Below are 14,331 nucleotides of genomic sequence, written 5' to 3' on the forward strand. Positions count from 1 at the left end.
TAATATGTGTCGTTTTTCATGTATAATTATTTTTTTAATCATTGATAATAGCTTCTGAAGAGTAATTTGAGTACAGGTATCTTGCTCAGACATTGGGGTTTAAGTGATAATTTAAAGTTGAATGTAATAGCAAGTATCTCTATTTATCTGAATTTTATTATCATTTTCTCGCTCTATGTTGATGGCTGAATTGAGTTTTGCAGGAAAGTCTTGAAATTTAGATCATCGGGCGTTCAGAGAAGTTTTCAGTTGGACCAGCCAACTCCCGATCCGTGTTTTCTGAAAAGCCCAGCTTAATTTGATCCCAAGCTTATCATAAGATTTTTGTTGGTGATGCATGAGGGGTTTTTAGCTAAGCACCTTCTTTAAAATTCAAAAAATTTAAATTTTTATGTGCGAAATTGATAGATTTGGCTGTTGATAGCCTTAGACTATCAGATCTGGGAGCGGAGTTGGACTCGCACTCCTCAAATTTGATAGATCTGTCATTCTTGTGCATAGATATGTAATTATTTTTGGTTTTCTGACTTGGGTTTTTCTGGGTTTTAGTTTTATCACTGTATATAACGTATGCATGTTTCTTAATGTCTTGCAACTACAAATCTGAGGAAGAAATCTGTATAGAGTCCAGATCTAGGCCCTAGAGGGTAAGATCTAGATCTCTGGGGTTCATCAACATCATTTTGCAGGATATTCAAAAGATTTTGTAGTCCAAGATTTTAAATTTAAATCTTTTTTATTCTGGAAATTTTTTTAAGGATTTCACTGTTAAATCTGAAGCAACTAGATTCGACATTTTAATTAAAATTCCATGAAAATTTTTAAGGGGATTCTGGGCCACCAATTTGCTGATTGGTTTCTTTGATTTGTGGCCTGATTTGTGGAGTTCACTGTGCCATTTCGATTTTTTTTTAGAAAGCTCACAGTGTTTTTGTTGTTGTTGCATTCTCTACAAATCTGCAAACCCTAGTCTGTCTACCATCTATCTCATCAGCGAAATCTGTCCAGCAACGTTTCCACCGCTGCCTGTTGCATTTGGCTCCCCATTGCTCATGTTCCTTCACTATATCGCCTTTCCTCCGCGTGTTCCGGTTGTAACCCTTCGAAAACCCACCGTCAACCTGTGGTCACAAGCCCGAGCCTCCTCAAACCTCTGTCCCTTGTTGCCATCTTCTGCTCCCTCACCTTGCCCTCAAATCCGCAGCCCTCCATTACTCCTATGCTACCTTATTCTCCCATCGTATCTTTTCTTTTGTTGCATTATCCCTACTCGAAACCTGCAAAAAACCGCATCTACATCTTTGATGCTCTTCAATTAGCAAATCCATTGTCCTCCCATCGTTTCTCCAACCTGCCCGGCTCCTTCTTTCCTTCTGTCGTCGTTAATCTCTCTGTCGTCTATCGTGCTTCCCTCCTTTCTTCCTGCAGTCCCTTTTTTTCCACGACATCTCCAAGCTCCCAACGCTGTCGTCGACCTGTTCTCCTTCCGTCGTCGTCCATCTTTTTCTGTCGACCTACGCAGCACCAACAAAACACTTTGATTATTTTGTATAGGGTTTTAGTTAGATATTTGGCATTTTCGAGTTTTCTTTTTTTAATTTTCATTTGTATTTGTATTAGTCGGTTTAGGTTTAATTCATTCTTTTTTAAATTTTCAATTTCATTCAAATCAGTGTTGTTAAAATCGCGATAAAATCGCGATTTTATCGGAAAATCGCGATTTTTTCGCCCAGCCGATTTTATCGCGATTTTTATCCATAAAAATCGGCAAATTTTTTTTATACACGATTTTTTCGAAAAAATCGCGAGTTTTTCAAAAAATCGCGATTTTTTCGAAAAAATCGTGACAGGCGCGGGCAGCGGGCTTTTATATGCAAAAAATCGAAATTTTTTTATTCATTTGGCTGTTCGCGCGGAGGAGGAGGAGAAGAGGTGAGGGAGAGCAGCTGAAGGGTTTCCGTCGGATTTGGGAGCGAATCCAAGCGTTTTTAGGAGGAATCCAAGCCAAGATCACCAATTTGTCCATAAAAGAGGTATGTAGATTAATTTTTTTTGGTTTTGCTTCTATAAAAACTTTGTTTTTCATTGTTTTTAAAGAATTTTTTGAAATTTTTCATTGATTTGGGATGGGTTATTTGTTATGACTATGAGAACCAATTTTTTATTTTTATTTTCTCATTATTTTTAAACATTGTTTATTTTTTTTGAATTTTCATTGTTTTTTGGCATTTGGTTGGGTAACTTGGATTTAGAAATTGGGATTTTGGAAATAATTAACTTGTAATTTTGTAAATGCTAAATTGTAATTTGTATTTTGTAATCCTAAATTCCTATTTCCTAATCCTTATTTTTCCATAGGTTTGCAAATTCAAAAACAAACATGCCAAGGAAATTGGATCCTTTTTGGGAATATGGTGACCCTAAAACTCCGAATGATAGACAAAACTTGTATTGCAAGTTGTGTGGAAAAGAAATATTCGGGGGGGTGTACAGGTTGAAGTTCCACCTTGCACAAATCCTTGGACATGATGTGGGGCCCTGTCTAAATACAAATGCTGAAATTATCCAAAAAGCCATGAGAGCATTGGGAGAATTAGAGCACACTAGAGAGGCCAAAGAAGAACTCAAAAGGCAACTAAAAAGGTCAGCTGAAGGAAGTGGGCCAAGTGGCACTGGTTCTACTGCAGCGTCAGTCAATCCGGTAGCTGCATCATCATATTTTGTTCCTCGAACCACACCTGGTTCACAACCAACTATTGGTTCAATGCTAAAAAGAACTGAAAAAGAAAAAGCTGACAAGTTGATGACAAAATTTCTCCTCTGGAGTGATATTCCTTTCAGCATTGTAAGGAATAATCCATTTTTCCAACCTACTGTTGATGCTATTGCCAGTGTTGGCCCGGGGTACAAAATCCCTTCTCTTTATGATTTCAGAGGCCGGCTTCTTCAAGATGAAAAGCGTGACTGCACCCAAAGATTGGAGGATTTTAGGGCATCATGGGCACAAACAGGATGCACTGTTATGTCAGATGGTTGGACTGACCAAAAGGGGAGAACCCTTATAAACTTCTTGGTTAGTTGTCCCAAGGGGACTATGTTTATCAAATCTGTTGATGCAACTGATCAAATCAAAGATGCAAAAACTTTATGTGATTTGCTGGATGTGTTTATTTTGGAGGTGGGTGCAGAAAATGTTGTCCAAGTCATAACGGACAATGCTGCAAATTATGTTGCTGCTGGTAGAATGCTTATGGACAGGCATCCTGCTTTATTTTTGACACCTTGTGCTGCCCATTGTATTGATTTGATGTTAGAGGACATAGGGAAAATTCCCTTTGTCAAAGAGGTTGTTGACTCATCAAAAAGCATCACAAAATTTATTTACAACCACACATCTGTGCTTAGCTTGATGAGAAAATGCACCAACAACAAAGAGTTGGTGCGCCCCGCCATTACACGGTTTGCGACGAGTTTCATATCTCTTCAATCCCTCTTGAATTCTATGTGGGATTTGAAGAGAATGTTTCTTTCAGAGGAGTGGCGTGCTTCGTCAATGAGCCGCAAACCAGAAGGAGAGGCCGTCTGCAGAGTAGTTTCATACCAGGAGGACTTCTGGGCGGGAGTGCAGGAGGTGTGCGCTGTTACAGAACCTTTGGTAAAGGTTCTTCGGTTGGTTGATGGTGAGAAGCCCGCAATGGGCTATTTGTATGAAGCCATGGATAGGGCCAAAGAAGCCATTCGGTCCTACTATGATGACAAGGGAGATGATGGGTTCCAGAGACAACTCCTTCTATGGAACGTCATTGATGAGCGATGGAACAACACACTCCATCGTCCCATTCATGCTGCTGGGCTTTTCCTGAACCCTGCATTTTCTTATGCATGTGGGTTTAATTTTGATGTTGAGGTCGTGGAAGGATTATTAACCTGTGTCCAGAAGATGGTGAGATCTTCAGAAGAACGTATGGAGATCTCTAGACAAATTGAGCAATATAAGTTGTCAGGTGGCTTATTTGGCTTTGAGATGGCTGTCATTGATAGGACGGTTAAAATGCCAGGTATTTTTTAGTTTGTAGTATGTACTTTGTAACTTTGTTTCAAATTTCATTGTTTCTTCAAATTCCATTTTTTTCTTATGTTTATTTAAAATTTTATTTGTAATTTTGTTGTAGACGCATGGTGGAAGATGTATGGTGGCAGAGTACCCCTTTTGCAAAATCTTGCCATACGCATCCTCAGCCAAACATGCAGCTCCTCGGGATGTGAGCGCAATTGGAGTGTATTTGAAAAAATACACAACAAGAAGCGCAATAGGTTAACACTTAAACATTTAAAATATTGCAAATTTCCAAATAAATTTTTGAATTCATTAAAGTTTTAAACAATATTTTTTTTATAATATTAATTATTAATTATTAATTTATTATTTCATGAACTTTGTACAGGTTGGAGTCCCATAGACTTAATGACATGGTCTATGTCTACTACAATCTTCGATTGTGGGTGAAACAACTAGAGAAGACACCTGATACGGAAGCCATCTCATTGGATGGGATTGACACCACTGCTGAATGGAGGGTTGAGACCGAGAGGCCTCTCATGGATCCCACCGAGGATTGGTTAGTGCAGGATGAGGGGGAGGAGGAGGAGGAGGAGGAGCAGGAGCAGGAGCAGGAGGAGGAGGAGTTGGAGGAGCAGGAGGAGGAGGTGACACCGCCTACCCGGGCTACCACTACCACCAGTAGAGGACGTGGTCTCCGTCCACCTCAGCCTCCTGTAGCTGCTACTACTAGTTCTTTAGCTTCTAGAGCACGTCAGACTCCACTGCCATTTCCACCAGCACAGGCACCAGCTTCTACATCTAGAGGGAAAGAGAAAGCTGTGCCATATTCTCGCAAGAGGGGCAGAGGAAATCAATAGGATTAGACTTTCATTTTATTGTATATGACATTATGACATGATGAGATACATTATCATATTTTTTGTTGATATTTTGAGGCTGAGTTGGACTTGGGACTCAGGACTTACTATTCAGGACATGATTCAATGTTATGTGTGATTTTAGCGCTAGAAATGATATTAAACATCTTATATATTAGTTTTTTTATCATATTTATGTGTCAATGTATTTATTTTATGTTGTAGATGGTTTAGATATTAAAAAAATTGAAAAAAAATGAATATTTTTGTGCCAAACGATTTTTTCCCGCTTTTTTCCGATTTTTTCCCGATTTTAACGATTTTTTCCGCTTTTTTCCCGGCGCCGATTAAATCCCGATCGCGCTTTTAACAACATTGATTCAAATAAGTCTTTAGTTAGATTATTTTTTCTTTTATTTCGATTTTCTGTTCTGGACTTTTATTTTCATTTGGTAATTTGATTTGATTTTTCTCACTTTTCAATTTTTATTTATGATTTAAAAAAATTTATTTTCATTAAAAATTTCTAAAAAATCTAAAAATTAAAAAAAAATCTAAAAAACATTAAAAATTTTCGAAAATCATAAAAATTCTAAAAAAATCCAAAGCATTCAAAAAATCATAAAAATTCTAAAAAGTTTTAAAAATTAAAAAATTCTAAAAATTTTACAATTTAAAATCAGAGATTAAATTAAAGGGATTTGCGCTTTTACATTAAATATTTTAATGTGGCCTATGGCCCATTAAAATCTTAAAATTTTAACCCTTTGATTCAATTCAACTTCTTATTTATCACTTTGAAGTTATTTCCTAAAGGATAATTGAAACGCAAATTTAAAGTTCCTTGGTGTCTTTGGTGATTGAGTGTAAAAATCTTAAATTTTCATGAATTTTCTATGGTCAAGGTGCGATTAATGTTTTAAGTTATATTGGCGATAAGAGAAAATTAATTATTCTAGATCTATGCCATTAATTGAAAATTATTTTAAATCTAGAACCTCTTGGATATTGCAGTTTTGGGCATTTACATTAATTGTTCATGATCGTCGATTTGCCACATCTATAAGTTTTCTTTGGATGACTTGTTATTTTTTAGTCTATGGTTAATTCAAATTAAAGGCACTAGTCTGTATTCATTTTTATCTTATAATCATGTCTTATTTTAATCTATCTATCTCAATTGACCGAGACTCACTTTAGATTCATCAAGTTGTTCATCATTAAAATCTCCTAGAGCCCGTGTTCCACAGGCTACCCTCATCCATTCACCTTAGGGACTATCCCCTTGACTTGCCTAGGAGAGAGTCTAAACGGAGTAAGGATTAAGAGTGGCAGCCCTTACTCTGAGCGTTGTCGCGGTGCCTAGACACTTTATGCGACAACAAGCCGACTTGACAGTTATATATCTATTGAGGCCGACGTGATTGCTCTTTTTCATCGTTTAGCTTGCAGACTTCTTCTTGTGCTTGTCTTGGAGGATTGTGCTTGTCTTGGAGAGCTAGTTGTCATTTTTATAGACTCATAATTTTCTCATGCTCAAGAAGAGCTTCACAATACATGACATTTACTCTTTGACTTATCCTAAAGCTCTCAATGGGAGTTGCTAATAAATAAACCTCTTTCTCATGAAACCTATGCAGCAAAGCATAAAAAATTCATTTTCTTATAAATCATAATTACAATGTCATGAAGACCGAACCTAGTTACACTTACTTCAACACTCCCTCTTAACTAAGGAGGTATTCATGATGGTACTTGGTCATTCTCAATCTGAAGAATTTTTCATAAGAACAATCGGATTGGTACCCCATCTGTATAGCACCATAGTAACCAAAATTGTTTTCACAGCAAGGCCTTGACTGACACCTCTACCTGTCATCAAATCAGAGCACAATGTTGGCGAGACCAATGACTATACACACCTTCATCATTGTCTCTCAAGGTACATACCCACCCAGGTGTTCACTGAGTATGACCTTCTAGGACTATCCTTATCTTGGGTTCCCAGCCCTCAAAGATTATCGGTCCTCTTGCCTACTTTTGTCTTGGATGCCCTACACATCCTCAAAGAGCATCGAATGCCAAATGATTACCCAATCCTCCATTCTTTCTTCCAAAGTGAACACAAGAATGTTGTGTCTCTCTTCCTCTCAACTAGGGAGGATATCATGTGTCTACATTTCTCTTCATGGCCTTCACCTAGACTTACGGCTATTAGTCCTTGGTCTAGTGCATGACACATGAAATGGAAAAACAGAACTATCACTCCTTTTAATCAGGGGTGATTCAATCCAAGCTCCCTCTTAATCAGGGACATGTCAAAGCTCCTAGGGACTCTTCTATACATCAACAACTTCTTCTTCATGGGTCCTTCAGCTACTTCATCAACTTCTCTCCTTGATGTCATGAAAATCAGTAGAGCTTCTTCCTTGTAGGGCAACAACCATCAATCACTTTCCTGCTTAGTTCATCATGTCATTCCTTTCTTCATAGAAAGTGGCCTTCTTCATATCTGGAACCTTTGTTATATGACTTCTTTCTCATCATGCTTCTTCTATCCACCACATGAATTCTAGTTGTACTTGTATTTACAACTTTTGTTTGAGTAGCCTTGCATTATCTAGATATTATTCAAGAAATCAAAACATCATATTAAATCAAATCCTACCTTACGAGATGGCTCTTCATCATGACATCTTCCTATAAGTATCAACATTCTACATACACGTTGACACATCTCCCAAAGATATCAATTGTCAAGGGCCTTCATCTTTTCCATCAGAGTCTTCTTAGTCAAGCCTTCTCAGTCTTTTGGATGTTGATCAACTTCATCAGGGTGGCATATCTCACGATCTCTTCCTTCCTCACACATTTCATTCCCAGTAGCTTTCAATCAGAGTTTTTTCATTGTAGTCAACCACCTCATACTTCATATGAGGGCATATTATTTTGATTTCATCTAGTGTGACTTATGCCTTCCTGCATCCTTTCAGAGGAGGAGATCCCTTTCCTTCTTGATAACGCTTCTTAAGAGCAATGATCCATGTTACTGTTGATTTGGGGTAGTATCAGATGTGCTCTAGCCACGAAAATTGGTGGAGAGGCTAAAGCACATGAGATCTCCAAGACCGAGAAATGGTTTGGGCAGAATCTAACCGGTTTGGGAGATATTAAAATAATTAATATTTTTAATGGAATTCCTAAGTCTAAACTTAGGAAAAATAAAATATTAATGGGTATTAACATAAAACTGGGTTAGAATGGTCCAAAAGTCATGGATCAAGCCAAATCTAATCTTAGCCATTGATTAGAGATTTAATCTGAGTCGGTGATGGACCAAAGAGAAAAGTATAAGAGGAGGCTTGAGGGTTAGTTGGAGAACACACCAAGAGAGATCAACAACTCAATTTTCAGGGGCAAGGTTTGTTGAGGAAATTGAGTGAATGATCTAAGTTGTAGCTAAGGGGCAGTGAATACATAGCAAAGAGGCAAAGTTAGTACTAGGAGGATCAACGCAGAGCCGGGAGAGGGACATAGAGCCAACTACAGGCCACGTAGAGGCAGCAAGGAGCTGCACAGAGCCAGAGAGGGCTAGTGTGTGAGACGAAGAGGGTCCAGGGGCTGACGCAGAGTCTTCAAAAGCTGACGCAGAGCCCAAAGTGGCTGACGTTGGGCCAGATAGGCTCATGTGGGGCCTAGAGGCAACGCTGGGAGCATTTCGCGGGACATACTGAGAGCTAGAGAGCCGGATAGGGTGACACAGTCCCTATCAGAGTGACGCAAAGCAGCGGAAGCTGCATTGTTGCTGTGGAAACATTCATCTGGTGATTTAGCCGAAATATCTGTCTCCGACTGAGAGGTACTACTGCCAAGGGCATTCTTTGTTGGGTGAGCTATTTCTGGCACCCAGGTTGTATTCTGAAACTGAATAATAATAAAACCCTCTGAATAGCTACAATGGTTTTCCTGCATTGGGTTTTTCTGGAGACACTAGTCCAAAAACAACGGTGCCACTTGTGTGCTTGTTTACTTTCAGTTGATGATCTGAATGTGTTGATACTATACTTGTATTTATTTTCAATATTTACATGGTAAATAACTTGTTAAGTAATTGAACGAGTAGGAAGAAATACATCAGATAGTACAGGAAGAATTTTGTACTGGGTTAAAATTAGAAATTCAAACATGGTATCAGAGCGTGGTTGCAGATCACAAGATAACTGAAGGCATCAGCCGAGCAGAGCAGTAGCAGCAGAAAACAGTTGTCCCGAGTGCCAGAAGTTGTTCCTAGCAAAAAGTAGCAAGGAAGGGGTGACGCAGACTCCAGAGTGCCTGCGTCATCATTTTGAGCCAGGAGGAGGATCAACGCAGTGGCAGAGAGGAGCAGACCTGACCTACAGAGTGCCCGGTAATCTTTCTTGGCCAGGAAGGATTGACGTTGTGGCCAAGAGGTGCAGATTTTGCCGATGCCGTGATTGCGCGAAGCCTAGAGGCTCAATTCTTCAAGTTGCTGAGGTATAGGGGGCTACGGATAATTTGCGGAGCGAAGCAGGTGGGGTACTGTGGTCAGAACAGTACCTAACAGGACAAGACCAAGGAGGAGGGATTTTAGAAAGGAAATCGAGACTCAGAGGGAGTCGAACCAAAGATTTCCAGAAGAGAAGTAAAGAGACTTAGAGGAGTTGGAAGAAGAGCAGCAAGATGGCAGTGAATGGGCTGAGAGATCAGGATAGACTGAACAGAGCTTCCAACTGCGTAGTCTAGAAGGCTAGGATCTTGTCCATTCTAGACAACTATCGCATCAAGGACCCCACCTTGAAAACAATAGCAATCCCAGTTGACCCAGCTGAAAATGAGAAGTACGAGGAAGCAATGGCCAGGGCGAAGTGCATCATCCTTGACGGGGTCAAGGATCATGTGGTGCCGCATATTGCCGAGAAGGACACTGAAAATGAGATATGGGAGGCCCAGAAGAAATTGTACTAGCATACTTCCGTGCAGAGGAAGATGTTACTCGAAAATCAGCTGTGGTCATACCAGATGCAAAAGAGAGAGCAGATAGAGGTCTTCCTCGGTGGATTGAAGGAGATCCGTGATCAGCTAACTTCCATAGGGGCCACGCCAAATCAAGAACTGACGGTGAGGACCACATTGAACGCAGTCTCAGAGGATTGGGAGGTATTTGTCCAGAGCATATTGAGCAGGTCAAGCCTTCTAGATTGGGAGGAACTGTGGGCGCCTCTTCATCAAGAAGTGATCAGATAGGTGACCAAGGCAGGGAGTAACAGAAAAGGGGTCAGAATCAAGGAGGAGGAAGAAGAAGATGCAATCCTCGCATCTGCGGGAAAGCAAGAGAAGAGGAAGACAAAGGACCTCTCCAAGGTCAAGTGCTTCCATTGTGTTGAACTGGGTCACTATGTGAACCAGTGTCCTAGGAAGAAGAGCAAGGGAGAGGCATCTGAGACCAAGGCAGCACCAGCAAGGGCAGAGAAAGAAGTCGAGACTGATGACAATTGTGCCATTAGTGCTCATGTGCCACCTAAGAGGAAGTGGGGAGATATCGAGCTATAGTCAGACGGACTACAGGCGATGAGGGGCAGGATCCTCGAGGTACCCAACCTCTTGGATTATACCTTGCTACGGGAGCCCCGAAGAGTAGCCGGACTGGCAGATGTTGTTAGAGATGGATGTGGATGAAGCGGCAGAGAGTGCTAGAGTGCAGAAGTCCCGGGACAACGCAGAGGCTAGCAGGATGCAACAGTGCAAGAAGCACATGAGTATTGCACCACTGCAGGATGGCACAAAGAGGTGTGCAACGGTGCGAGAAGTGTGAATTTGTTGCAGCAGCGCAGAGGTCAATAGAGGGAGCACTTGCTATTAGCAAAGGGAGCTTCAGCATCAGGAGAGTCTCTAGCTTGACAGGGATGTCAGAATTGGGTGAATCAGTTACTTCCTTCTCAATAGCTGGGTTGCAGTGCAACAGTTAGCAGTGGCAATGCTATGGGCAGCACGATGCAGCGTGAGGAGAAGGGGATCCAGTGCAGAAGCAACAACGGCAGTGGCAGGGCCATGGGCAGCGACACAGATGCAGAAGGAGCTATCATACAGATGCAGCAGTGGCAATGGCAGGGCCATGGGCAGCAGTACAGGATGCAACAGTGCGGAGGGTGTTGGGCAGGGAGGCCGAGCATTAGCACAGGGACTGATGCAAGATGATCAAAGTAATGCTCAGTGTGGAGTATTACTAGAGCACAATCCTTGCTAAGAGGGAGTGTTGATTTGGGGTAGCATCAAATATGCTCTAGCCACGAAAATTGGTGGAGAGGCTAAAGCACATGAGATCTCCAAGGCCCAGAAATGGTTTGGGCAAAATCTAAACGGTTTGGAAGATATTAAAATAATTATTTATTTTTAATGGTGTTCCTAAGTCTAAACTTAGGAAAATAAAATATTAATGGGTATCAATATAAAATTGGGTTAGAATGGTCCAAAAGTCATGGAGCAAGCCAAATCTAATCTTAGCCGTTGATTAGAGATTTAATCTCAGTCGTTAATGGACCAACGAGAAAAGTATAAGAGGAGGCTTGAGGGTTAGTTGGAGAACACACTAAGAGAGATCAAGAACTCGATTTTCTGAGGTAGGGTTTGCTGAGGAAATTGAGTGAGTGATCTGGGTTGCAACTGAGAGGCAATGAATACATAGCAGAGAGGCAGAGTTAGTCGCAGGAGGATCAGCGCAGAGTCGGGAGAGGGACACAGAGCCGAGAGAGGGACGCAGAGCCAACTAGAGGCCATGCAGAGGTAGCTAGGAGCTGCACAGAGTGAGAGAGGGCCAGCGTGTGAGACCTAGAGGGTCCAGGGGCTGATGTAGAGGCTCCAAAAGCTGATGCAGAGCCCAGAGAAGCTGACGCTGGGCCAAAGAGGTTGATGCATGGTCTAGAGGCAGCGCTAGGAGCATTTCGTGGGACAGACTAAGTGTTGGAGAGCCGTATAGGGTGACATCGTCCCTATCAGAGTGATGCAGAGCAGCAAAAGTTGCATTGTTGTTGTGGGATCGTTCATCCGGTGATTTAGCCGGAATATCTGTCTCGGACTGAAAGGTACTACTGTCGAGGGCATTCTCTGTTGGGTGAGCCATTTTTGGCACCTAGGTTGTATTCTGAAACTGCATAATAGTAAAACCCTCTAAATAGTTGCACCGGTTTTCCTGCATTGAGTTTTTTTGGGGACATTAGTCCAAAAACAACAGTGTCACTTGTGTGCTTGTTTACTTTCAGTTGATGATCTGTATGTGTTGATATTGTAATTGTATTTATTTTCAGTATTTACATGGTAAATAACTTGTTAAGTAATTGAACAAGTAGGAAGAAATAAATCAGATAGTACAGGAAGAATTTTAACGGGTTAAACTTAGAAACTCCAACAATTACCTGCAACTTATGACATGACACTATCTATTAAACACAAGCATACATAACTTATTTTACCTTCAAGTCATCGAGGCTTCTTCCAGCAGCTTCCTTGATTGAAAAGATCTCCAATCCCTTGATCTGCTTCATGTCATCACATCATCATCTCATGGATTCCATAAGCTAGAGTTCTTGTTGAAAGACTTGCTTCCTCTCTAGATTAGTGAACCCTCCATTGAGAATTTTGAGGATCTTGTATATCCCCAATTGGCAAATGTTTCCTTTTTGACTTGATGAATGATGATACTTGTCCTAGATGACTCCTTCCTTCAATGTCCACTAAGGTTCCCAAGAGTTATACCCTTCATGTTTTGTCTGTCATGGATTTTGTTCTTCATGATTCCCATGAATTGTCACAAGATCTTGTTTCTAATGCTTCCATAATGCCACGATGCATCTTATCATCATTGTCATATCTCATAACAAAAGCTTATGATAGGGCCCTTTTGTGAGGGATACCATCTTACTCATAGGAGAGATTTGTTACTCCCTCTTTTCTTGGCCCTTTTCTTCAGCTTCCTCCATCTATCTGGTGATATCAACTTCCAAAATCTTTCCATAGCATTGAATCTTAGCTATACTTAATTTGTCTTGCTTGAGGACCAACCTTGCCTTCCCTTTTTGCACATGGTTGAGTTCTTTTAACCTTCAATACTTTTGCCATCAACTTGTCTTTCTCTATTTAGCATAGAGACCATAAGTTGTAGAGCGAGGTAACTTTCTTATCCCATGGATATTTGTTACCTTGATTATATGTTAGTGCATTATAGATCAATGGTGGATATCTTCCTTCCCAAATCTTGTAGATGAGACCTTATGAAGATATCTTACATCCTTTGATACCCTTTACTTTCATGTAGATCAGATTTCATGTGACCTACGACATTGCACATTCATATATACTTAGTCTCTCACAAGCATAACAAGTCGAAATTCTCTCTCTTTTTCCCACACCTGCGAAGTTGTGAAGCTATTGGAGGGGCTGAACTTCTGTAGTTGCTGGGGAGGCCAAAATTTTGAAGCTAGGCTGAAATTCTGGGTTGATGTTGGGTTGAAGTTGTTGGACAAGAAGAGACTATTAAAGGTTGTTGTATCGCATTGAAAGGTTAACTTGGTGGAGGAGGAAGGTTTGTTGGTTAAGGTCTTGGTTGTCTCATTGTCATATGAATCTACTGAAGGAAGAGTTCTTTACTGGGTTTTCCCCTATATAGGGGTTTTTTCCTAGTTGTGCGCCTACATCTGGTGTCCTTGATCTTTCTGTTTTGGTTTTGGTAATTGCTTGATGAACTAAGATAAAAGAAGAACACAAGAAAGATAATACTAACTCAAAGAAATCACAAGTAATTATCAAAAAGAGAAAATATTTCTGGCTTTCTAATTTTCCAACAACCTCTTCTTGATTTCTGGAACAACAACTAGATCCATTGGTTCACTAGGCCCTTCTGGCTCTTCTTGATGATCTACGAGATGTTCTGAAGGATTGGATGGACCTGAGCCTTCTTCCTTGGGAGCTTCACGTTCTTCATCATCATTAGAGTCCATGGGAACTTCTTTAGATTTTAAATAGGAAACATTATCATCAAATGTAACATCACTGTTGACTTCAACCTGTTGTTGTTTGTAAACACCTATAGGCCTTTGATGACTTGTTATATCCATCAAATATTCGTTTCTTTCATAAGGCTCTAGTTTCTTCCTTTTATGTTTGGGTACATGTAAGTAAACTTGACAACCAAAGATTCTCAAATGTCCAACTTTTGGTTTCTGTCTAGTGAAGGCTTCTTCAGGAGTCTTGTCTTCCAAGATTCAATAAGGACTTCTATTTTGAATGTAGCTTGTTGTCATGGATGCTTCACTCCATAAGAACATGGGCAAGTCCTGATCATGCATTGTTTCCTTAACAGGTTCTTCAATGGACCTGTTCTTTCTTTCAGCAACTCCC

At 40.4% G+C, this 14,331-nt stretch overlaps 2 protein-coding genes across 3 annotated transcripts in view; one reads left to right on the plus strand and one right to left on the minus strand.

The window, feature by feature from the left end:
• LOC149197946 (ABC transporter B family member 25, mitochondrial-like) overlaps window positions 1-14,331 on the minus strand; it is a 163,588-nt gene that overhangs the window by 60,899 nt on the left and 88,358 nt on the right. The gene's annotated exons all lie outside the window — the stretch shown is intronic.
• On the plus strand, window positions 3,306-5,227 carry LOC149197948 (uncharacterized). Of its 2 annotated transcripts, none has more exons than XM_089404015.1 (2): window positions 3,306-4,314; window positions 4,446-5,227. In XM_089404015.1, exons 1-2 carry the CDS (start codon window positions 4,187-4,189, stop codon window positions 4,918-4,920), a joined length of 603 nt encoding a protein of 200 aa, XP_089260141.1. In that variant the 5' UTR covers window positions 3,306-4,186; the 3' UTR covers window positions 4,921-5,227. Both variants share the same exon structure in this region; 1 of them encodes a protein (XP_089260141.1).

Source organism: Pinus tabuliformis, chromosome 2_2 (genome assembly GCF_031772625.1).
Source record: "Pinus tabuliformis cultivar Carrire ecotype Pingquan chromosome 2_2, CPIR1, whole genome shotgun sequence".
Classification (NCBI taxonomy): Eukaryota; Viridiplantae; Streptophyta; class Pinopsida; order Pinales; family Pinaceae; genus Pinus; species Pinus tabuliformis.

Bases quoted from the DNA above. Each gene is read 5' to 3' on its own strand.
- LOC149197948 (XM_089404015.1), top strand. From the start codon at position 4,187: ATGTATGGTGGCAGAGTACCCCTTTTGCAAAATCTTGCCATACGCATC. The intron at 4,315-4,445 runs GTTAACACTTAA...AACTTTGTACAG, and splicing joins CACAACAAGAAGCGCAATAG to GTTGGAGTCCCATAGACTTA.